At 40.5% G+C, this 24819-nt stretch overlaps 1 protein-coding gene across 1 annotated transcript in view; it reads left to right on the forward strand.

Moving 5' to 3' along the window:
* PARP15 (poly(ADP-ribose) polymerase family member 15) overlaps positions 1–10252 on the forward strand; it is a 36331-nt gene extending 26079 nt beyond the window's left edge. The window contains exons 10-13 of the mRNA XM_019803102.2: positions 536–742; positions 5432–5565; positions 9333–9507; positions 9810–10252. Of these exons, the coding sequence (XP_019658661.2) occupies positions 536–742; positions 5432–5565; positions 9333–9507; positions 9810–10099 (806 nt within the window). The 3' untranslated portion in view covers positions 10100–10252. The remainder of the gene's footprint in view (positions 1–535; positions 743–5431; positions 5566–9332; positions 9508–9809) is intronic.
* Positions 10253–24819: the final 14567 nt, after the last annotated feature.

The following is a 24819-nucleotide window of genomic DNA, read 5'->3' on the forward strand; positions in this document are numbered from 1 at the left end:
AGAACGATGCAGCATCTCACCAAGGGGTCATTAAGGACTTAGTAATGGATTTGAGCTTGTGTTGGGTAGCTCTGCGGCGGTCTCAAGTACGTGGGGTTTCGCTCTGGATCGGCTACTTTGAGGAAGCAGGCGTAGTTCAGTGACTGGGTATCTTACCTGGAGGGGAGAAGAGTGCGGCTGAAGCTGTGATTATTCACGAAGCAGCACCTGCTCCGATTAGTCTAGATGGGGAATGTTTGGCCGTTTTTGTGGTTTGGATGGTGTTCCTGTTTTTGCCTGTGGCCAGACATGATTATTCAGTGGTTGTGCTTGGCTGAATTCATCACAGCCACAGAGTGGTTACATTGGATGACGTTCTATGAAATTGTTGGTGTTGTGTTTGTGAGAGATCCAGCTATGAGAGCCAGATCCGTTTCTGCCTGTGGTGCTGCTTTCTTCTTTCTCGGCACCAAAAACTGCATTTGCCGGATCTCATCACTGACTAACATCAGCTAGAGCTTCTTTTGGTCACTTAAAAAAAATGTTTCTTTTTCATGCAATGCTGGAAAAAACCCAAACACAGTTGCTGATGACATGATCAGTGCTATTACAGACTTCGCATGGAAACATCCCGCCCCATCATTACAAAAAGTTACAGTTGTCATCTTTCTGTCTGAATTGCTACATGTATTCTATGACAACATGAAAAAGAGAGAGAATTCCATATCACCTGTCCTTCAGTCCATATGCATCGAGACTACATGTAAGATGATCTTCTTTCGAAACTCATGTGGTAATCTCTCCTATCACTTAGCATATGTGTAGATATTAATGCTCACTGTTTTATCAGTTGTAGGATTCTACAGACAGCCTCCTATAATATGTGGGAAGAGTACAAGAACTATGGAACGCAGCGTCCTGTCTGCTGATTATTCTGGGGGCAAAATCGCTCCTGGGAAACAGGAATAACAAAGGAACAGGGAGAGAACAGAAGTGAGGAAGCAGAAGAGGGGGATAGGCTTTGAAAATCCTAAGCCAGTTACCTCATTATTTACTTACGGATTAGTATGGACCCTCAGTGCTCCTTGTAGCTGTGAGCTGGCTGACCAATACTGGTTTATTGATTATCCACCGCTAGAGAAGTCAGCCTGGGAACAGAAGCAGATGGAAGAAGGGAGTGGGTCATTTGGTTGTACACTTCACAAGCAGGCAGTTCCCATTCGCTTCTCTGGAAGGTGTGTGTTTATGCATTATGTTTAAGTATCTATTCACCTGCTCCTCTTTCCCCCATTTCATGGCCTCCGTACTGCTGTGAAAATGACGAGAAAAGGAGCCTCCTCTTGCAATCACAGTTTTTGCCCATTTTGAGCACTCACTCACAGAGCACTGTGGGTTTCACGAGTGATAAAGTGTACCTGTCGTCAGCAGCCTCCCTAAACTGGAAATTGTTGCCTGACACTGCCAGTCGGAATTTCAGTTCTCTCGATACTTACTTCCTGACAACTGTTCTTTTCAATGTGACTTCCACACATAGCACATATAAAAGCACACACATAGACACACAGTAAATAAAAATGAAAATAGTAGTTAGATCTGCTAATGTTCTTGCAATAGCAAGTAATAGAAAATCCAATTTAAACAGGCTTATGGAAAAATGGAATTAATTGACTCACATGACTATAAAGTCCAGGCATACCTGGCTTCAGGTCCAGTTTGATCTAGGTGCTCATATTTATACTCTAGACCCTGACTTTCCTCATCTCTCACTCTCTTCTCAGCTGTGTTGTCTTTATCCTCAGGTTTCACAGGGTGAAAGATGGCTGTTAACAGTTTCAGGACCATATCCTTCCATGGTCAGATCCAACAGGAAAGGGTATATCCAGGGGTAATATATACTCATCATCAGGAACATGATGCCTAGAAACAGAGATGTTCGCCTAAGGCTGAAATTCCTTCTGACTGAATCAGCTTAGGTCATGGTTGCAGCTAGGGAACTGGAATTACACTAATCAGCCAATCCAAGAGTCACATGCTCTATCCTTGAACTGAAGGGGATCACTCTGAAGCAACGGGGAAGAGTTGTTCACCAAAGGAAATTCAGGATGCTTTTACCAGAAGAAGGAGAAAAGGCTGCTAGACAGTTAAAAATAATACGTACCTACCAGAGTATCTAGGGTTATATAAATTAACATTTCCCCCTTTGGTCCTTGTAGAAGAAAATTTGTATTTAAGTACAAATTAACTGGTTCATCCACCTTAAACTGGTTCATCCACTCCCTGCTTACACCAAGAATTTAAAATGACTTATGAAATTTGAAAAATAGGAAGGGGTGCAAGGGTGGCTCAGTCAGTTAAGCGTCTGACTTTTGATTTTGTCTCAGGTCATGATCTCAGGGTCATGAGATGGAGCCCCAGGTTGGGCTCTGCACTGGGCATGGAGCCTGCTTAAGATTCTCTCTCTTCCTCTCCCCTGCTCCCCACTGCTCATTTCTCTCTCTTAAAAAAAAAAAAAAGATAAGAGACAAGCAAACAAAATAACTAAAACAAGCAGACCAGTGACCCAATGGCACTTGGGGCAAAAACAAACAACAACAAAACTGCCTTACATAATCTTTGTTGTTAGATCAAAGGAATGATGAAGAAATGTCAGATAAAAGGAAGGTTGTTGGCAGAATTAAACTTGGATTTTAGTAAGACTTTATCATGTGGACTTTTTTTTTTTGTCATGCGTTCTTCTTGAAAAGAGAACTTACAGAGGACAACTTGGAGTTTCATTTGAACAGATGATACAATTGCTTTTCCAAAGCATGTTTAAGTATTCATTGATTCAGAGCATTCTACAGAGCATGAATTTAATATCCGACCCTAGAGACACAGATTTGGGAGTCGTGTAAGTAGTAGGAGTTGAAGTCATTGAGTGTAGATCCGAATATCCATGGAGACTATGAAGGTGGAGGGAGTGAAGCTGAAGGCAGAGCCGGGATGCTTGGTGTGTCGTCCCACCTCTACCTGTGGAGAGGAAACTGAGGCACAGCACATAGGGAGAGGCATAGGTGCGTTTATCCCAAACATCAGAAATGGGAAAGTAGAGTGAGCTTTATCTTTTAAAACAGATTTATAGGAAAAGCACTCAGGAAAGTGTGTGGTACGTGGTAAACACTTGAAAAAAGGTAGCCATCTTGTTACCTCCCATGAAGCACTGGGCGGAGAGTCACTAGAACACAATTCTTTTCCTTCCTTGGATGGTGGCCTTCCATGTAACATTGGATGTGTGAATACTCAGCCTTCCTGGGACTCAGTTTTCCCATCTCTAAATTGTCCATCCAGGGACACTTTTCATCCACAGGCAGAATAAGTAGCACAGTTTGGTGTGGTTTAAGGGTGTGATTTAAGTTGTTCCTCTCAAGAAAATACCCTTGTCTTTAAACTTTACTCCCTCTTTATTTTTTTTTAAAGATTTTTCATTTTAGGGGCACCTGGGTGGCTCGGTCGTTAAGCATCTGCCTTCGGCCCAAGGCGTGATCCCAGGGTCCTGGGATCGAGCCCCGCATCAGGCTCCCTGCTCTGCTGGGATCCTGCTTCTTCCTCTCCCACTCCTTAACTTGTGAGTGCTTGTGCTCCCTCTCTCACTGGCTGTGTGTCTCTCTCTGCCAAATAAATAAATAAAGTCTTTAAAAAAAAAGATTTTTCATTCTATTTTAGAGAGAAAGAGGGCGGGAGGGAGAAAGAGAGCACAAGCGAGGAGGGGGGAAGGGCAAAGGGAGAGAGAGAGAATCTCAAGCAGACTCTCCACAGAGCCTGCCACGGGCCTGATCCCATGACCCCAAAATCATGACCTGAGCCCAAATCAAGAGTTGGGCACCCAACTGACTGAGCCACCTAGGTGCCCCTCACTCCTCTAAATACAAATACCTCTGGGATGTAGAAAAGATCAAATTTAATTGTTTTTTAAGAATAATAACTATGTTTATAAAGGATTCCCTAAAAGTGCTTTTACACCGTTTATTATATTTTAAACTTGAAACAATCCCATGAGGTGATAAATAGAGCAGATTTTATCAGTTCCATTTTACAAAAGAGAAAATGAAAAATCACTCAGAAGTGGTATTACTTGTTCCACGCCTTATGGCTGCTCACAGGTTGAGGCTGATCAGGTCTTCTGATGCCAGGCACTGGTATTTTCTGCTCTGCAAGCTCATGACATGAAAGGAAGAGAGAGCCCATAGAAGAACTTTACTTACTTCTCAGTCTTGCCTCTGTGTTCAGAGAAAAGAAAGCAGCAGGTTTGAGAAGTCTCTAAGACCTAGGACTTGACATGATGAGGCCAAAAGCTCTGGAGGGAGTAGACAGTGGGAAAAGGGAAAGAATTTAATTTGCATAAACTACACATCCTGCTGTGGGAAACCTCTCCAGAAAAGCTCTTTTAAAGTGGAATTTGAAGAGAGCTTCCAGATTAGGGTTTGATGCTCCCGTTTGTGAACAGAACTTCATTCCCTGGATGGACTTGCTAAACAAGAAGAGAGTGCCTGATCGCTCTCCCAGGCCAGTATATCTTGTACGAAAAATGAGTAAATTCTGGCTTTGTTTGTAAGGAGAAATCCTTTGGCCTTTACCGGTTTCGTTGTGCCGTTTTCTGGCGTTTCCTTCTCTAATACATTCTGTCCATATTTCTACTAGTCATCCCATCTCAGCAACTTGGTATGTAGCTTCAGTGTGTTAGAAGGTTCTGGAAGCCATTGGAAAGCAAAGGAAAATTTTGAACATCACTCCCTTATACAAAAGTGTTCACTTAGTATTTCCGCTGTTTTCTTTATATGGTGCTTTCTCTACTTAGGGTGTAGAAGGTAGGGTACAGAACAATGTGCTTTAAATATCCTTAGCAAGGTAATCACATTTCAAAAGAAAAATAATAACCACACTAAATGAAACTGATAAACATGAAAATATTGATAAATTGGCTTTCACGTTTACACATCAGTTTCTTTTTCTTTTTATTCTTTTTAAGTAGGCTCCACGCCCACTGTGGAGCCCAATGTGGGGCTTGAACTCATGGCCCTGAGATTGAGACCTGAATTGAAATCAAGAGTTGGACACTCAACCAACTGAGCCACCCAGGAACCCTACACATCAGTTTCTTATGGAATTAATTCCATAGAGCTTTCTGAGGAAATTATAATTTCAAGCTATAGTGAACTGAAGTATACCTAAATATTTTAGCTAGGCCATTAATTAATATATGTCATATTAGCATCAGAACCATTCATTTCATCTGTTTACCAAACTGAGGTTGATAAAAGAAGCAACTGTGAAATGTGTAGCTTTTCGGTTTTGGGGTTTTTTTCTTTGAAAGACCAGGATTAGATGAATGTGAAATAAGAGCATAGGAAGTGCCTTGATTTTCAGAGATCCCTGGAAATGGATATTGTGCTTTCACCAAATGCTGACTTTTCAGATAATCTTCCTGAACACTGGACTGACATGAATCAGCAGCTGTCCTGTGTGATCGAGCTACACCCTGGACAGTCAGAATATAGCACCGTAAAGGACAAGTTTTCTGAGACTTGTCCTTCCTACAAAATAAAGAAGGTAATATCATGTTAAAAAATTACTTCTTTTAACTATCGAAGAACATCTTTTTGTTTAACACTCCTCCTTCCATTATACCTTACTATATTTATTTTAATTAGACTTACTCAAGCTCCATAGACTTCAAATCTCATGGTTCATTCATTAGCAATTATGAAGGAGATTCCCAAAATTGACATATATATGTTTGGATACTTTCACTTACAATTTACAAAAAAACCCATTCAAACTGATTAAACAAGAAGAAATGTATTAGAAATGAATGAAAAGTCCAGAAATAGGATGGTCTTTGGAACAGTTGGATCCAGTTTCTCTGGCTTTGCCATCCACAGGGTCATCTGAAGGCTGGACTCCTTTCATAATTGTAGAATAGCTGCAGGTGGCAATCAGGGGGTTTCTGCTTCCTCCATTCACATCCCATGAAAGGGACACAACCACTGGATAAGAGTCCAAGGCTTTGTATTGAGTGGACCACTCCAACCAGTCTATGTCAGGAGAATGCTATTTGCTGATTGGCTTGGACCTGGGCTATCCAATGCCATCATTGTATGATCCCATCATGAGATTGCCCTGATTGGTTAAACCCAATTAGGCTCCACTTGAGAACTATAGGTGAGTCCAACTCCACCCAAAGCAGCAGTTGCTGTCCAATGGGGATGAAGTGGAATGGATTTTCAGGGAGTCCCACAATGTCCACCATGCAGCATAAAAATTTTGGCCAGTAAAGTACAGGAGTGTATTAGAAGGTCATTATCATACCATGTATATCAGCGCAGGGTGTGACATCCTAGTCATTTCAAAATCTAGCTGCTACTTCCATAAAACTGTACTCAACCACATTACAGCACTTAAAAAATTGTGCTTTCATAAGCTTTCACATGCCTGACTCCCCCAATAGACAGTTGGCTTCTTAAAGTAGGAGTTGCATTCCCACTACCTAGCCTGGTGCCTAGCGTATCAATACTTACTGAATGAACTTACTTCCTGAGAAAGAAAGAGAATCAAAAGAGAGAGACTCCTGAAGAAAGGACAGAATTTAAAGGAGGAGATGCTTCAGTGATGTTAAAAGCTTTTGAGAGTATAAGAACCTTGTTCAATTGTGTTTACCGAATATCTGCAACTTCCTTGGCTCTTATCCTTCTATCATACCCATTTTGAAACACCTCAATTTGTGATTAATTCCATAATATACTTTCTCTCCTGCTGCCCCTAGATAAAATGATTATTAATTTCTTGTTCCCAACCTCTGCCAAACTCTCTAGGTTCCTGGAATCCTTTACTGCTTCCTCCAGTCAACTCCCTCATGCATTCCCCATTGCAAAATTTCAACACTCTCCTTGAGGTCTTCATCTCTCTCAAAACAACTTTCCCTCTTGCTTTTATTACTTGGCTTCTCTTCAACATCTGCTATAGGTAACCACTCCATTCTTCTTATTTATGTATTTATTTTTAATTATTTACTGAAATTGAGATATAATTGACATATATTAGTTTCAGGTATGTAACATGATTTGATATTTGTATATATTGCAAATTGATCACCACAGTAAATCTAGTTAACATACATCCTCATTCATAGTTACAAAAATTTTTTTCGTGTGATGAGGACTTTTCAGATCTACTCTCTTAGCAACTTTCAAATATGTAATTCAGTATTATTAACATAGTCACCATCCTGTATATTACATCCCCATGACCTATTTCTTTTATAATTGGAAATGTGTACCTTTCAGCCCCCCTCTTATGTTGTCTACCCTGCACCCCTATGTATCTCTGGCAATTATCAATCTGTTTTCTCTATCTATGAACTTGGGTTTATTTTTGTGGGTTTTGTTTGTTTGTTTTTGATCCCAGATATAAGCGAAACCATATGGTATTTGTCTTTCTCTGTGTGACTTATTTCACTTAGCTTAATGCCCTCAAGGTCCATGGCAAGATTTTATGGTTTTTATGGTTTTTAATATCTGGCTAGTGTGTGTGTGTGTGTGTGTGTGTGTGTGTGTGTGTCACATCTTCATTACCCATTCATCTCTCAAAGGACACTTCGGTTGCTTCCATATCTTGGCTATTGTGAATAATGCTGCAGTGAACATGGGGGTGCACACAATTCTTCTTGAACTGTCTTGTTTTGTTTCTAGGACATCATCCTTTCAGACTTCTTCCTCTCTCCCTAGACTTAGATTATCTGGATCCTTTTCTTATGCTTTCATACTCCGTGTGTGTTCTCCTAATTGATCCCTTATCACTTTGAGAGGTGGAGATTTTTTTACTTGTCTTTCTCCCCCACTAGATTGACAATTCCTTGAGGGCAGAGATTCAACACAGTGCTTGACTCACAGTAGATGTTCAATAGATGATTACTGAATGTATGTTAAATTCATTTTCTAGAAGGAAGGAGAACAAGTAGAGAATGATATTTTGAAAAAAAGTTAAAGGAGGACATGGTTTGAAATGCTATTGAGGATCTAGAAAGAAATAGTCATTAGATTAGGCAGTTATGAGGTGATTTGTGCCATAATTAGAGCAATGCAGGAGAACTGTTAGTGGGAGAAGCCAACCAAATGGGTTTAGAGATCAGAAGGAGTTAAGGAAATAATTACTGAATGATTACAAATTTTTGAGTAGGAATTTGCTTTTATTTTTAAAATTTATTTATATTATTATTATTACTATTATTCTTTAAGTAGGCTCCATGCACAGAGCCCAACACTGGGCTTGAACTCACAACTGTGAGATCAAGACCTGACCTGAGATCAAGAGTCAGTGGCTATCTGACTCTTGGTTTTGGCTTAGGCTGGGTCCCCTGGTCCCCGCCTCTGGCTCCATGCTTAGCATGGAGTCTGCTTGAGATTCTTTCTCCCTCTCCCTCTGCCCCTCTTGCTTGTGCTCTCTGTCTCTCTCTCTCTCTCTCTCTAAAATAAATAAATAAATCTTTAAAAAAAAAAAAGGCGTCAGATTCTTAACTGACTGAGCCACCCAGGCACCATTTATTTATTTATTTATTTATTTATTTATTTATTTATTTATTTAGAGAGGGGAGAGAGAGAGAGAGAAGACGGGGAGGAGCAGAGGGAGAGGGAGAGAGAAAGAATCTTAAGCAGGCTCCAAGCCTAGTGTGGAGCTTGACGTGGGGCTCTATATCACAACCCTGAGATCATGACTTATGCTGAAATCAAGAGTTGGACACTTAACCAACTGAGCCACCCAGGTGCCCCTTGAATAAGAATTTGAATACAAGTGAATCTCCAGGAATTCCAGAGAATATATATAGGTAAAAGTTTTTATATAAATTATAATTTGTTATATCAAATAGATTATAATAAGCACTATTACAAAGTATAGATACTCTTAACCTAGGCTTTTTCTAAAGGCAGAAAGCAGGGACACTTGGGTGGCTCAGTTGGTTAAGCATCTGCCTTTAGCTCAGGTCTTGATCTCAGGGTCCTGGGATCAAGTCCTGCTTCGGGCTCCTTGCTCAATAGGGAGTCTGCTTCTCTCTCTGCCTGCCACTTCCCCTGCTTGTGCTTTCTCTCTCTCTCTCTCTCTCTCTGGCAAATAAATGAATAAAGTATTTTTTAAAAAATAAAGGCAGAAAACTACCTACTGTCTGAATTGGCTATTTACTTGCATTTTCTTTTCCTTTTCCTTCTTCCCCTCCTCCAGTCCTCCTTCTTCTCCTCTAAATTGCTATTTTAAAATCCACAACAGACACAATATACTGAGCTCTAAAGTCATTTTCAAAATGTTTTGCTTTTTGTCATGTGCAGATTGAGAGGATACAGAATATATACCTCTGGCAGAGCTACCAGATAAAGAAAAAGCACATGGACATGAAGAATGGCCATACAGATAATGAGAGAGTCCTGTTCCATGGGACAGATGCAGACTCAGTGCCCTATGTCAATCAGCATGGCTTTAATCGCAGTTATGCTGGGAAGAATGGTAAGGAAGCAAGTAATCTGGCTGACCAGACTGAGGTGAATGATAGCTCTAGTGTTGACTATTCACACCAAGCAGTGCAGAACCATAGATGGCAGCCATCTTGTCATGATCAGGATAGAGATCTTTGTGTTCCACTGAAAAGGAGGCTGGCAACCTTCTGAGGACAGACGGAGTGAACTTTAGAAATGGTGAAAATTGGCTTTGGTGGGCAAGAATGGCATTAAAAAATTTTGTCTGGGCATGGTTCTACATACTGTGATAATTTTATGTTCTCAGGAAGGCTTTTGTCTTTCTCTTTACAGGTGCAGCCTATGGAAAAGGAACTTATTTTGCTGTTAATGCCAGCTATTCTGCTAACGATATATACTCCATACCAGACAGCAACGGGAGAAAGCATACTTATGTTGTACGAGTACTTACAGGAGTCTACACGCGTGGACGTTCAAGATTAGTCACCCCTCCATCAAAGAACCCTCATGACCCCACAGATCTGTTTGACTCTGTCGCAGATGACACACAACACCCAGAGCTATTTGTGGTATTCTCTGATAATCAAGCTTACCCAGATTATCTTATCACTTTTAGGTGTTAAAAAATAGGTTGTTTTTTTTTTTACCTCAAAGAGATGATTTAGTCATCTATTTATAAGAACAAATTTATAGAGTTTTTGTCTTTGCCTTTGGCTTGTTTATGTAGATAAAAACCTCTCCGTTGGGGCGCCTGGGAGGCACAGCGGTTAAGCGTCTGCCTTCGGCTCAGGGCGTGATCCTGGCGTTATGGGATCGAGCCCCACATCAGGCTCCTCTGCTATGAGCCTGCTTCTTCCTCTCCCACTCCCCCTGCTTGTGTTCCCTCTCTTGCTGGCTGTCTCTATCTCTGTCAAATAAATAAATAAAATCTTAAAAAAAAAAAACCAAACCTCTCTGTTAGGTGCTAAAATGCTGAAAACAGCCTTTTAAAAATGCTCTATGCAATTTGTAGTATAGCTCTTTTCTCAGCATACTGATGGGTGGAAGCTAAGAAATGTGGATGACATGATTATAGCTACAACTATTTACAGACACCAAATCTCTGGGAGAACAAAGAGCACATTACTTTTGTCTAGCAGAGAAGAAATAAGATGAATCACATTAAAACCAAGATGTCATTGTTCTTACAGAACATGTTAACACATCAAACTGCGTTGGGCTCAACTGTACTATTAAATAAATAGGCAGCTAACGTGCATCAGTAACAGCTGGGAATTTTGCCTCCTGAAGGAGTACTTGGTAGCCAGAACTCAGCTAGAATGACTGAATCAAATCTGTTGTGGACTAAATCAGGGAAAAATGTGTCGTACCACTGTCTAATGCTACATAACAAATGACTACAAAATTTAGTGGCTTTGTGGGTAAGGGATTCAGGCGTGGCTTAGCTGGGTCGTTCTGACTCAGGGTCTCTCCTGAAGTTAAGTCAAAACATCGGCAGGGGATGCAGTCTTCTGAAGGCTTGACTGGGGCTGGAAGATCTGCTTCCAAGGTAAATCACTCAAATAGTTAGAAAGTTGTTGCAGGTTGGCAGGAGTCCTCAGTTTTTCTCCCCAAGGTCCTCTCTAGGCTGCTTGCATTGCTCATGACATGGAACTCCACAGTCAGCAGTCTGGGAAAGAGAAAGGCAGAAACCATGATGTCTTTTATGACCCAGCCCCTGAAGTCCTACTCCATCTTTTCCACAGTATCCTGTTGGTTCCATAGATCAGCTCATTCAGTGTAAGCGGGAATTACACAAGGGCCTGGACACCAGTCGACAGTGATCACTGGGGACCATCTTAGAGGCCGTATAAATGAGTGAATGATCGATACACTGATAAAATGTTAGCAGTGAAAGGGACTCTAGAGGTCATCAAAGCCCACTGTCCCCTCATCTTTCTCCACTCCCCTCCCCCACTCCTGGGGCAAAAAGCCCTCAAGCCTCTGCTTGACCACACTCTACATCTTAAGGATAACTTATTCCATCTTGAGACAACTCTGACTATTGGAAAACTCTTGTTTACACTGAGAGGAAATCTGTTCTTCTGTGTCTGTTGCCTGCTGATCACTGCCCCCCCCTTCTGGAGGACACAGAGCATATCTCAGGCCTTTTACAGATGGTGGCCCTTCAGATTCATCTCTTCCCTCCATTATACTAGAGTTAGGTAAATTCTTGAAATACTTAGCAGCTTAACCTGAAGCATCACTTATCAAGGGTTGAAGACATTTAAGGAGTGTTTATATAATCGTAAATAAGCACGTGCACATTAAAAGGAGTAAGGGCAGTGTAAAGAAAACAACTCCCTTCACCATGCTGTATCTCTCATAATTACAACATTCAGAGGAAACCACTGCCAACATTCTTAGGTCCTCCCTTCTCCTTTCTTCTACCTCCATCTTCAACAAAGTCGAAGCCACACTTTATTCAATTACTTAATTACACAATATTTTATTTACCTTTTTTCATTTAACATTATAAATGTTACCCTCATGTTATTAATTTTTTCTGTAAACATCATCTTAATGGCCAAGTTATTCCACTATATATTTTCCTTTTATGTATATATAATTATAAAGTTTTAAAAAATGTCATCATCTTTCCTTATAGTTTAATAATCCAATTTCCTTTTGCAATATATCTGTATCATTTCCTCCATGTCATTAAATATCTTACCTATCATTTTGATGTTTGCATCGTATTTTGTTGTATGTTTCTACATAAATGTCATGTCAAAGTAGGGTGCCCTATATTTCTAGATAAATGTATGGCTGGATTATGAGATGCAAAGAGCATAATCTACCTTCAGTGAGACACTGTGTCCTGAACTTCTTGAGGGAAACATAGTCCTAGAGAGCAAAGCAAGGTTAAATAATGCTCTGTTAGTACATGGGCCTTGGCTCCCAACTCCAGTGTAGATTTCTAGTGAGCCAGGTTGGAACATGGACCCTTTTTACTTAGGTTAGGTAGGCTTTTACTTGCAATGTAAACTGCTGTCTTCTGTCTCCTCCAATGTTGTTACTCAAAAGGAGCCCCCAATATATTTTGCTGTACTCCTACTTCACTAGAAGACAAGGGAGTCTTGAGTATAATACACCCATGTTATTAAAGTTGTGAGAGAGGGGCGCCTGGGTGGCTCAGTCGTTAAGCATCTGCCTTTGGCTCAGGGCCTGATCCCAGGGTTCTGGGATCGAGCCCCACAACAGGCTCCTCCGCTGGGGGCCTGCTTCTTCCTCTCCCACTCCCCCTGCTTGTGTTCCCTCTCTCCCTGGCTGTCTTTCTCTGTGTCAAATAAATAAATAAAATCTTTTAAAAAAAATAAATAAAAAATAAAGCTGTGATAGTTTCTTGAGGAACAAAATATAAGCCAATCGAGAATTATTTATTTATTTATTTATTTATGTATGTATGTATGTATTTAACAGAGAGAGAGAGAGTGCACCAACAGGGGGAGTGAGAGAGTGAGAAGCAGACTCCCTGCTAAGCAGGGAGCCCAATGCGGGGTTCAATCCCAGGATTGGAGGCTTAACTGACTGAGCCACCCAGGCGCCCCAGCCAATTGATAATTATATAATGATTATAAATTCCACCTTCCATCAGTCTGAAGCTAAATGCCTTTCCACCTTTTATGTCCATCTCCTTCCCAGTTGACTTGGCATTCTCCATCCATGTGATTAGAACGGTCTCTACTTCTCTCCTAATAATCCACTGTTTCAGGTTAACCCAAATTAGAAGTCTTTAACTTTTCTAATTACTGACAAAATGGGTTTCTTTTCTATGGATTTCCAGAGTTCTGGCTGATGGTACCTGACTGACCTGAGACCAGAGACCCTGAGGTCGAGTTCTGACCGGCAGTCCGTATACAGGCTTACTGTCCCATATATCTTCTCTCCTCTTCTCTCTTTACTTCTCTTAGCATTTTTCTCCTTCTCATTCCTTTCTTTCCCTTCCAATCCTTCCCCTCACTTGTAGAATGAGGACACACGCTCTGCTTGCATGAATCAGAGGAAATATTTTAATTTTTTTCTTCATCTATGGTAGAGAAACAAAAGCCATGTACTATATATGCTGATGTGTTCATTGAACACAAGGTTTGTGAATTCATTTACAGGTAATGGGTTAATTACCGCGATGCTGGTAATATCATTTACAGCTAATATGAACCAATTTGATTTCTGCTCAATAGTTTATTCAAACAAATACAGTTTCTTATAGTAAACACGCCTTTTAAGCTTAACTGATTAAATTATTCCATTTACAAGCTGTGTAGGAAAAACTCTTGCTGTCTGTTTCTCCTTTACACACACTACTTCCACACTCACAACACTTCTGACGCCAGGTGTGTGCGGTTTGCCCCCACTCTAAGCAATTTGCTGCAACACTAGCTGGGGTCCCACAGTTTCACTCAATTCTGACACTATCTACCTGGAAATAGCATCAGATCCCACGGGGTAAGGGCTCAGCCCCGCAAGACTGTCTCACCTCCTCCTGTACTACAGATGCCACCTGCAAATCCCAGATCGTTCCCTGTACTTCTGACTGACTGGCTGTAAATCCTTGTTCCCACAACCCCCTCCTTGGTTTGTTCATTTGCTAGAATGGCTCTCAGAACTCACTTACACTCACTTGTTTCTTCGGAAAGGATATGATGAAGGACACAGATGGACGTGCAAAGAAGAGTTACACAGGGCGGGGCGTGTAGGAAGGAGCCCAGCTTCCACGGTCTCCTAGAGCAGGTCACTCTCCAGCATCTTCACCTCTTCTTCACCTTGGAAGCTCCCTGTAGCTCATACCTTTGGGATTTTCGTGGAGAATTCAACACATAGGCGATGAATGATCATTAACTAAATTTCCAGACCCCTCCCCTTGCTGGAGAATAGGGGATGGAGCTCAAAGTTCCAACCTTATAATCATGGCTTGGTCTTTTTCATGACTGGTTCCCATCCGGGAAACCAGCAAAAGTCACTTCATTAGAACAAAAGACACTGTCACACCCAAGAAATTACAAGACATTTAGGAACTCTGTGTCAGGAAGTAGGGTCANCGTGTAGGAAGGAGCCCAGCTTCCACGGTCTCCTAGAGCAGGTCACTCTCCAGCATCTTCACCTCTTCTTCACCTTGGAAGCTCCCTGTAGCTCATACCTTTGGGATTTTCGTGGAGAATTCAACACATAGGCGATGAATGATCATTAACTAAATTTCCAGACCCCTCCCCTTGCTGGAGAATAGGGGATGGAGCTCAAAGTTCCAACCTTATAATCATGGCTTGGTCTTTTTCATGACTGGTTCCCATCCGGGAAACCAGCAAAAGTCACTTCATTAGAACAAAAGACACTGTCACACCCAAGAAATTACAAGACATTTAGGAACTCTGTGTCAGGAAGGCCAAATTTTAGAACAAAAGACGCTTCTAGTGTTCTCATCACTTTGGAAATGACAAGGCTTTTAGGAGCTCTGAGCCAGGAACCTGGGGCAGAAACCAATATATATTTTTTATTATCTCATACAAGCTTGGGACTTTTCTGCCACTCTTAGAACATATGAAGGGAATCTTGGAATTAAACTCACAGAGTGAATAACAATTTTTTTAATTGAAGTATAGTTGACACAGAATGTTACATTAGCTTTGGGTGAACAACATAGTGATTGGACAACCCTTAGACATATGCTAAGCTCACCAGGAGTGTACCCGCCGGCTGTCACCATACAACACTCTTACAATACCATTGACTACGTGCCCTGTGCTGGACTTTTTAGTGACTTAATTTTAAAAGACCTTTGCTCCATCTCCCTCTTTGTTTATATTACCTTTGTGGTCACCAGGATATAAATAACCTCTAACTTTCTTTTCCTTATCTTAAAGGAAAGGACATTTTCAACGTAGTAATTTATGTCTCCAAAGCCCCTTCTTGCCTACAATTATAATTCTCTAACTAAGACCTGTCACATAAGTAATGTTGACTTCCACAAAATCCGCCCCCGCCTCTTCAATCCAAACCTTCCCTTTTATGTGCCCAATGTGCTCCTGTTCCTCCACACCCAAACCCGGCACCCCCTTCACCTCACAACACCTTGTTCACATTCCACATAGTCAGATAGAATACACTAGAAAGGATTTTTGTAATACCAGAAGAAACGTTCTGGGGGCGCCTGGGTGGCACAGCGGTTAAGCGTCTGCCTTCGGCCNTTGCCTACAATTATAATTCTCTAACTAAGACCTGTCACATAAGTAATGTTGACTTCCACAAAATCCGCCCCCACCTCTTCAATCCAAACCTTCCCTTTTATGTGCCCAATGTGCTCCTGTTCCTCCACACCCAAACCCGGCATCCCCTTCACCTCACAACACCTTGTTCACATTCCACATAGTCAGAATACACTAGAAAGGATTTTTGTAATACCAGAAGAAACGTTCTGCAAAAAATTTAAAAAGAACGAAAATGCTTCTCTGCAGGCCTTTGTAGTTTATAGTGCAGGAAGGTGTTTCTTTCATATTAACTCTGCTAAAACACCAAAGTACCGGAGATAAGGAAAGTACTCACCAACACAAAGTCAACAACATAACCTGAACAAATCTGGGGTAAAAAAAAAATCAAAATTTTCTGTATAAGTGAAAGAAGAGCCCCCTCCAAAAGAATTTTAGACTCTAGAACACATTAAGATAATTATGCCTGCCTTGATACTTTCCAGGGTTAAATAAGATAATACCAAAATTACGTTGAAAAATATATATTATAGTTTTAAACTAAAAATTGGAAGGCAAGACACAAATAGTACAAACGATAGAGGCAAAGTAAATATATTTGATTACATTAACATTTTAAAAATTGAGGTTTGTGTTGGGGCGCCTGGCTGGCTTAGTCAGTGGAGTGTGTGACTCTTGATCTCGGGGTTATGAGTTCAAGCCCCACACTGGGTACAGAGATTACTTAAAAAAAATAAAACCTTTAATANAAGCCCCACACTGGGTACAGAGATTACTTAAAAAAAAATAAAACCTTTAATAAATAAATAAATAAAAATTGGGGTTCAAGGTTAAGATTGAATATATGCTCCTAATTTTGCTTGCTTCCAAAACCCTAGGAAAGCCTCAGTGAAGGGATTTAAAGGGTACATAAGCTCTTAAGAACAGGGAGATCAGAAGAGGAGATGATAGCAAAAAGCATTTTAAAGGCTAGAAAGCAGATAGATCTGTGTTAATGACTGTAGACAGCTCAACCTTAAGCTAGAAAGTGGGAGGAAAGCTGAGAACCATCTGCTTTACCCTTGAAAGGCTCAGGAACTGGCAACATCTGAGCCTCTGGAGCTGAGTGAAGCTGAGAAGAGCAGGTGCTAAAATAAGGACAGGATGAAATCCATTTAGGTAACAATTCAATCCCTAGGTACTCTTCCCACCCTCCTTGCCCAGGATGACTGCCTCTTATCTATCCCGGTGGAAATCTGGAGGCTATTTTCTGCAGATGGTAAAAGAGAGGATCTCTACGCAGGACACCAGGCACAGATGAGGTCTTAAGCACCACAACAAGAAACAGGAGTCAGTGGCCAAATGCAGACCAAATACTAAATCCTGAGAGGACATCTCTCCCAAAGACACCTTTCCCCCACTTGACTTCCCAAACAGCAGCAGCCAGACTTTTTCTCTTCAGACAAGAGATTGGACATTTCTACTTTGCACCTGTCCATGTCAAGAGGAAATTATACGCTAAAGATACTGACAGCAGAGATTCCCCAGTACAGACCATCAAAGCGCATACAGTGAAACCCAAATTTGGTAAGTCCCACTCACTAGCTCATAGCTTCCAATAGCTTTTTAGACTTCTGAGAATAGACAACAAAGGTTTATCAGACATTTAAGGAAAGCCTCTAACTCAGAATATAAAACTTAAAGGAAAAAAAAAACTATTATTGGAAAGAAAATTCTGTTACAAGGAACATTTAAAAAAAAAGATTTATTTATTTATTATTTGAGAGAGAGAGTGTGTGCCTGAGTGGGGCGGGGGGGAGGGGGCAGAGGGAAAGAATCTCAAGCAGACTCCTCACTGAGTGCAGAGCCTGATGCGGGGCTCAGTCTCATGACCCTGAGAACACGACCTGAGCCAAAATCAAGAGCTGGATGCTGAACCAACTGAGCCACCCAGGTGCTCCACAGGGAACATCTTTATTTTTTTTTTAAGATTTTTATTTATTTATTTGACAGAGAGAGACAGAGAGAGAGAGAGAGCACGAGCACAGGCAGGGGGAGCCACAGGAAGAGGGAGAAGCAGGCTCCCCACTGAGCAAGGAGCCTGACATGAGACTCCGTCCCAGGACTCTGGGATCATGACCTGAGCCGAAGGCAGATGCTTAACTGACTGAGCCACCCAAGCACCCCAGGAACATTTAAGAAATAAACAAGAGGTCTTGAAATCAAAAAGTGTAATAGCAGAAATGAAAAATATGAAGAGGAAGTTGATAATTTCTGAAAATTTTCAGAAAGTAAAAGCACACAAAATGGAAGAAAGAAAACAAGGATACAATTAGGAGACCACTCCAAGGGACCCAGAATTGGATTAATAGTAATTCCAGGAAGAGAGATCAGAAAGCAAAGAAGAAATCATCAGTGAAAGAAATTATTCAAAAACATCCCCAAACTAAGAGGCATGAGTTTCCAGATTGAAAGTCTGTACTTAGTGCTCAGTACAACAGAAAAAAATAGATCAGTCCCAAGGCATTCTATTGGAAAGTTTCAGGAACACTCAAGACAAACTTCTAGAGGGAAGAATATAAAGCATACGAAGAATCAAGGAACAGAATGGTTTCAGATTTCTCAGCACCAACACTGGAAGCTTAAACACAGTGAAGCAATTGCTTTCAAAATTCCAATAAAAAGAGATTTCTAACAGTAGATATGAGCAAGAGCCTTCTGGGCATTGTAGACTACAATGCAGGGGAAAATATAAGCCTGCGCAAATAAGAGAAATTCTTCCAAATTTCCACACGTGTTTGGATATGCATAGAATATCTCTGGAAGGATATCCTACACAAGAAGCAATGACTATCAAAATCACAAGTGCGTTATCCTCGACCCAGCAATCTGACTGCTAGGAATTTGTTACTTAATGTACCATCATAGCATTTTTGCATTGACTTCCCTGCAAGCAAGGAAACTAGATGGCTAGATGAGATAAGGAGACTNATCTCAGGGTTGTGAGTTCAATCTCTGTGTTGGGTGTGGAGGCTACTTTAAAAAAAAAAAATGAGCAAAGGACGGACCCACCCTCCCTTCCTTCCTTCCTTCCTTCCTTCCTTCCTTCCTTCCTTCCTTCCTTCCTTCCTCCCTTTCCTTTCCTTTCCTTTCCTTCCCTTCCCTTCCCTTCCTTCCCTACCTACCTTCCCTTCCTTCTCTACCTACCTTTCCTTCCTTCCTTCTTCCCTACCTTGCCTTCCTTCCTTCTTCCCTACCTTCCTTTCCTTCCATCCCTCCCTCCTTCCCATTCATCTATTTATCACCCTGAAGTATTTTTCAAAAAGAAAAGAAAAAAGAAAAAGAAAAAAAAATCTAGGCAAGAGTTAATTTTTCAATATACATAAGTTTCATATCTGTCATAACTTTCTGACCATATTTTGCTAAAAGAGCTTCCAGGTCATTTCTACCTTTCAGTTATAAAAGTTAGAAAATCCATTTACTATTAAAAAGCATGGAAGGCACATAAATATATTAGTCAGAGTTCTCTGGAGAAACAGAACCAACAGGATGTGTATACATATAGAGATTTATTTTAAAGAATTGACACATGCTTGTGGAAGCTTGGTGAGTCCAAAATCTTATGGGGTTGGCTGGCAGGCTGGAGACTTAAGGAAATGTTGCAGTTTGAGTCCAAAAGCAGTCTGCTGCCAGACTTTTTTCTTGCTTTGGGAAGGTCAGTCTTTAGTCTATTACGGCCTTCAACTGATTAGATGAGGCCCACCCATACAATGGAGCACAATCTGCTTTACTTAAAGTCCGTGTATTTAAATGTTAATCTCACCCCTCAGTCAGTTGTCTGACTCTTGATTTTGGCTCAGGTCATGATCTTAGGGCCATGAGATCAAGCCCTGTGTTGGGCTCCATGCTGGGCATGGAGCCTGCTTAAGAATTTCCCTCTCCTTCTTCTTCTGCCCCTCCCCCCACTTGTGCTCTAAATAAATAAATAAATAAATAAATGTTAATCTCATCCAAAAAACATCCTCACAGAATAATCTGAATAATGTTTTACCAAATACCTGGGCACCATGGCCCAGTCAAGATGGCACATAAAATTAATCATCACAATCAAAATCAGTTCCTGAATTTGCCATCTCTGACTGGTTGAGGGGAGGACTGCCCTGTCACACACAAAACCAATTTATTTGTTGCTTGGGGTTTACATAAATAAAAAGAGAGAGAGAGAGAGAAGAGAGGTCAAAATTTAAAAGTTGATCAAAGTGTAGCAATCAAATGCAAATATATTTTTAAGTCAAAAAGTAGTAAACTAGATCTTTAATGATTATTAAATATATATGGCAAAGGAAATAATAACAAGTTTAAATTTATAAAAAACAAGCAAAAGCATAAGGCAATAAAATAGAAGAAACAATCAAAAAATGCATGAGGAAATTGAAAGAAATAAAACTATTTTTAAATGATCTGAATATCATTCATTCATTCAACAACTANAATAATAACAAGTTTAAATTTATAAAAAACAAGCAAAAGCATAAGGCAATAAAATAGAAGAAACAAAAAATGCATGAGGAAATTGAAAGAAATAAAACTATTTTTAAATGATCTGAATATCGTTCATTCATTCAACAAATGATATTCATTGATTCATTCAACAATTATTGACTGTATATCTGACATTATATTAGGCACTGGGGATCTAACAATAAATAAGATAGATAAAGTTCCTGCCTCCAAGGAGCACATAATCTAGCAGTTGAGGGAGACATTAAAGAAATAATTACAGAATGAATTAGTCAAAATTGCAACTAGTAATAAAGGAGAAATAAAAGGTGCTATAAGATGTGCTTAAGTGAAGATTTTAACTGAGTCTGAGAAGTCAGGGGAGGCTTTCCTGAGGAATGAAGGAAACCAGAATGTCACCCCAAAATATGCCCTTTGATGTAAGAATTATCTTGAGCTGAAGGTAATTGAGAAGCAGCAAGCACAAGAAACTCTACTTTTTTCCCTATTTGCCTAAAACAGGATATAAATTAACAAAGGGTTCCCTCCCTTCTCTACCAGGAATAACAAAACTTAATCACTGGAGATGACATGAGACCCTTCTCAGCCTGGACACAGCACTAGAGGAATCTAAAATGACAGATTTTATTTATTTTTTATTTTTTTTAAAGATTTTATTTATTTATTTGACAGAGAGACAGCCAGCGAGAGAGGGAACACAAGCAAGGGGAGTGGGAGAGGAAGAAGCAGGCTCCCAGAGGAGGAGCCTGATGTGGGGCTCGATCCCAGAACGCCGGGATCACACCCTGACCCAAAGGCAGACGCCTAACGACTGTNGTGGGAGAGGAAGAAGCAGGCTCCCAGAGGAGGAGCCCGATGTGGGGCTCGATCCCAGAACGCCGGGATCACACCCTGACCCAAAAGCAGATGCCTAACGACTGCGCCACCCAGGCGCCCCTATAATGACAAATTTTATTAACTAGTCTTTAGCTACTGTTAGTTTCCCGTGTATTTGCCTTCCCATGATTTGCTATCTATAGAGACTCAAGGTCCTTTTCCTTCCTCTTGTTACTTCTCTAAAAGTTTATCATTCCTTTGCAAAAATGCTGTATAAATTCAAGTTCTAACCAAACCATTGAATTACTCGTCTCTGGGTCCACCTGTGTGTGATATTCATGATGCCCAGATTAATAAACGTGTTGTTCTTCTCATGTTAATCTGTCTTTTGTCAGTCCAATAAACAGGGCCATAGGTGGAAAACCTAAGATGAATAGAGGGAGAGACTTTTCCTTCCCTACAGGAATACATCAAACAGAAATAAGATTTTAAAGGTGTTACTAACGTTACCTTAGTAATCACAGGGCCACATATAAATGTATCAAATCAACCCCTTAAACACCTTAAATGTACACAATGTTATATGTCAACTATATCACAGTAATAATAAAAAAGAGGATTTGGTTTTAGAAAACAAGAAGGCACCTGGCTGTTTTGGTCAGTAGAAAGTTCGACTCCTGATCTTGGGGTTGTAACTTCGAGTTCCATGGTGGGTGTAGAGATACCTCAAAAATAAAAACAGATGAACGTAGGGGAAGGGAAAGAAAAATAAAATAAGAGGAAAACAGAAAGGGAGACAAACCAGAAGAGACTCTTAACTATAGGGAACAAACTGAGGGTTGCTGGAGGGGAGGTGGGTGGGGAAATAGGGTGACTGGGTGACGGGCATTAAGGAGGGCACTTGTGATGAGCACTGGGTGTTACGTGCAACTGATGAATCACTGAATTCTACCTCTGCAACTAATAAAACAGTATATGTTAATTACATTGAATTTAAATAAAAAATAAAAAAATAGGGGCACCTGGGTGGCTCAGATGGTTAAGCATCTGCCTTTGGCTCAGGTCGTGATCCCAGGGCCCTGGGATCGAGCCCCGAGTTGGGCTTTCTGCTCAGCGGAGAACCTGCTTCCCCCTCTGCCTCTCCCCCTGCTTGTGCTCTCTCTGTCTGTCTCTCTCTCTCTCTCTCAAATGAATAAATAAATTCTTTTTAAAAATTAAAAAATAAAATAAACTCTTTAAAATTAAAAAAAATAAACTGTAAAAGATAAGAAGAAAGTGTTTCAGGTGAAATGAACCTCTGTTTCTTAGTAGGCCGGATTAACCAGTGACAACCCAGTGCTCACACCTCGAACAACCAAAAAGTCCAAACAAAATAGAGAAATCATTTATTTTAAGGCAGAGGAGAGCTGCCGAGTCACTGTAAAGAGGAAAAATTCAGACTCCAGAGAGGGAGAAACCTGATGAGGGAGAAGCTGACTCCCACAACCACTTTACCCAGAGGTCATCGCTGACTCTGGTCATGGGCCTGAGGCCGGCGGGTCTTATGCCCATAGAAGACCACTGCCAAAGACAGACCAGTGGAGCTATTGGAGGAGATTTGGAAGTTCCTTTCAGAACTTCTGTTAAATCCTGAGGATGTTAAATGTAAAAATAAAAGCAGAAATCCTCTGAAAGCAGAAGAGAGCCTTCAGAAATCTTGTGAAACAAAATTAGAATTTGGGATTTGCTGGGGGTGGGGGGGAATTTCTGGTGAATATCCTGAAGAGACAGGAGTAAAATTGAGGTAAACTGAAGCCTTACCAGGGCTGCAACTCAGCCTCAACTCAGCACGGAACATTATTGGATTCAGGTGACCAGTCACTATTTAGAAATAAGATGCTCAGGGGCGCCTGGGTGGCTCAGCTGTTCAGCGGCTGCCTTCAGCTCAGGTCATGATCCCAGGGTCCTGGGATTGAGCCCCACATCGGGCTCCCTGCTCTACGGGAAGCCTGCTTCCCCCTCTCCCACTCCCCCTGCTTGTGTTCCCTCTCTTGCTGTGTCTCTCTGTCAAATAAATAAATAAAATCTTAAAAAAAATAAGATGCTTCATAAAATTAATGTAAATTCTTATTTTATATGGGAAAATAAATAGGCCAGAATGTCAAACAGTATGCCAGATTCAAAAGGGACCATTAGGAGAATTTGTGCTAACAGACATTAAAATGTACTGGTAACCAATTTGAGACCCTTAGTACATGAGAATATCAATAATGAGAATATTCAGAAGACCCCCACTGGGGCACCTGGGTGGCCCAGTGGGCTGAGCATCCAACTTTTGATTTCAGCTCAGGTCGTGATGTTGGGGTCGGGAGATCTGTCCGTGTTGGATTCCGCTCAGCGGGGAGTCCACTTGGGATTCTCTCTCTCCCTCTCCCTCTGCCCCTCCGCCCCTCTACCCCATGCTTTCTCTCCCTCTCTTCCTCTCTCTCTCTCTCAATCAATCAATCTTTAAAAAAGAAAAAAAAAAGACCCACACTTTCCACCACACTCTCCAAAAAATTCCAAGCAGATTGAAAGTTAAATACTTAAAAGTCAAAATAAATACACTCCCATGTATGTGAACAGACTAGCATTAGGGGAAATCACTTTTTGATTATTGATGGAATAGAAATGAAAAAAAAGATGGACAGTTTCACTNGATGAAAGGATAATGGTGTTTCCATTAGTTATGTGAAACTTATTGAAGCTATGTTTCCATAGGAAAAGGGCATAGGTAAACTAGGGTCAGAGTGGGTCACCCCACTCCAGGGGAATGTTCTGTAGTGGAGGAAAAATAATTTTCCTTCTACCCTTCTGAGTTCTCACTACTTAGATAGTTTTAGCTTTGATGGCAGGAATACCAATAAAGCTGAGATTTAAAAATTCAGAAGAATGGAGACAATGTTTGTACATAAACACAGAAGTTTAATAACTATAAAGTATGAAGAGCTCGCATAAGTGGGTAAAAATACCAGCTGTCCATTACACCAATGATGAAAAGACAGTTCATACAAGAAGAAACGTGAATTTAACCATGATTTTTGAAATATTCAGTCAACCTTATTGGTAAAATCACTGCAAATTAAACCTACTGTGAAGTTTCATTTTGTATCTGAAAAAGAATAAGAAACACTTTTGAGAAGTGACAGACCCCCAAGCCTGCAAGGCTTTAGGAAAGCAGATATGCTCATGAATTAATGATAGCAATGCAAATGGATCCAGTTTTTCTGAGGGGTAACATGCTACTTTATTGAAAGAATCATACATATGCCTAACCCCTGACCAAGTGATAGAATTTATCCTGAGGAAATAATGCTTCATAAAAACCAAAAGTGTACATATACAATGTTCATTTTATGATAATAACACACTGGAAGAAAGTGAAGATCCCCAAAATACAGAAATATAGAGGTTAATTGTGGTATATCAAGATGATAGACTCTAGCGACATACTAAAAATGATAAATATGGAGATGATGCAGGAAGTAGAGAATATTTGGTTAAATCATGTTACATAAAAGGATGAATACCAAATTGTGTGCACGTACCCATCATAACTATCGTATGACCATGAAGATGTATAGGGAAAGGAGGTAAAAGGACAGAATAGGGAATGTTTCTAGTTGGGTAAGATCAACAGACTTACAGTGAATTATTCTGTAAGGTTGTTAAAACTAGATTTTTAAAGAATTTCAATTGTTATAATGAGAGAAAGATTTTCTTTGCAGGACAGTCCACTGACTTATAAAAATACAGTTATTTGATGC

Source organism: Ailuropoda melanoleuca, chromosome 1 (assembly GCF_002007445.2).
Source record: "Ailuropoda melanoleuca isolate Jingjing chromosome 1, ASM200744v2, whole genome shotgun sequence".
Lineage (NCBI taxonomy): Eukaryota > Metazoa > Chordata > Mammalia > Carnivora > Ursidae > Ailuropoda > Ailuropoda melanoleuca.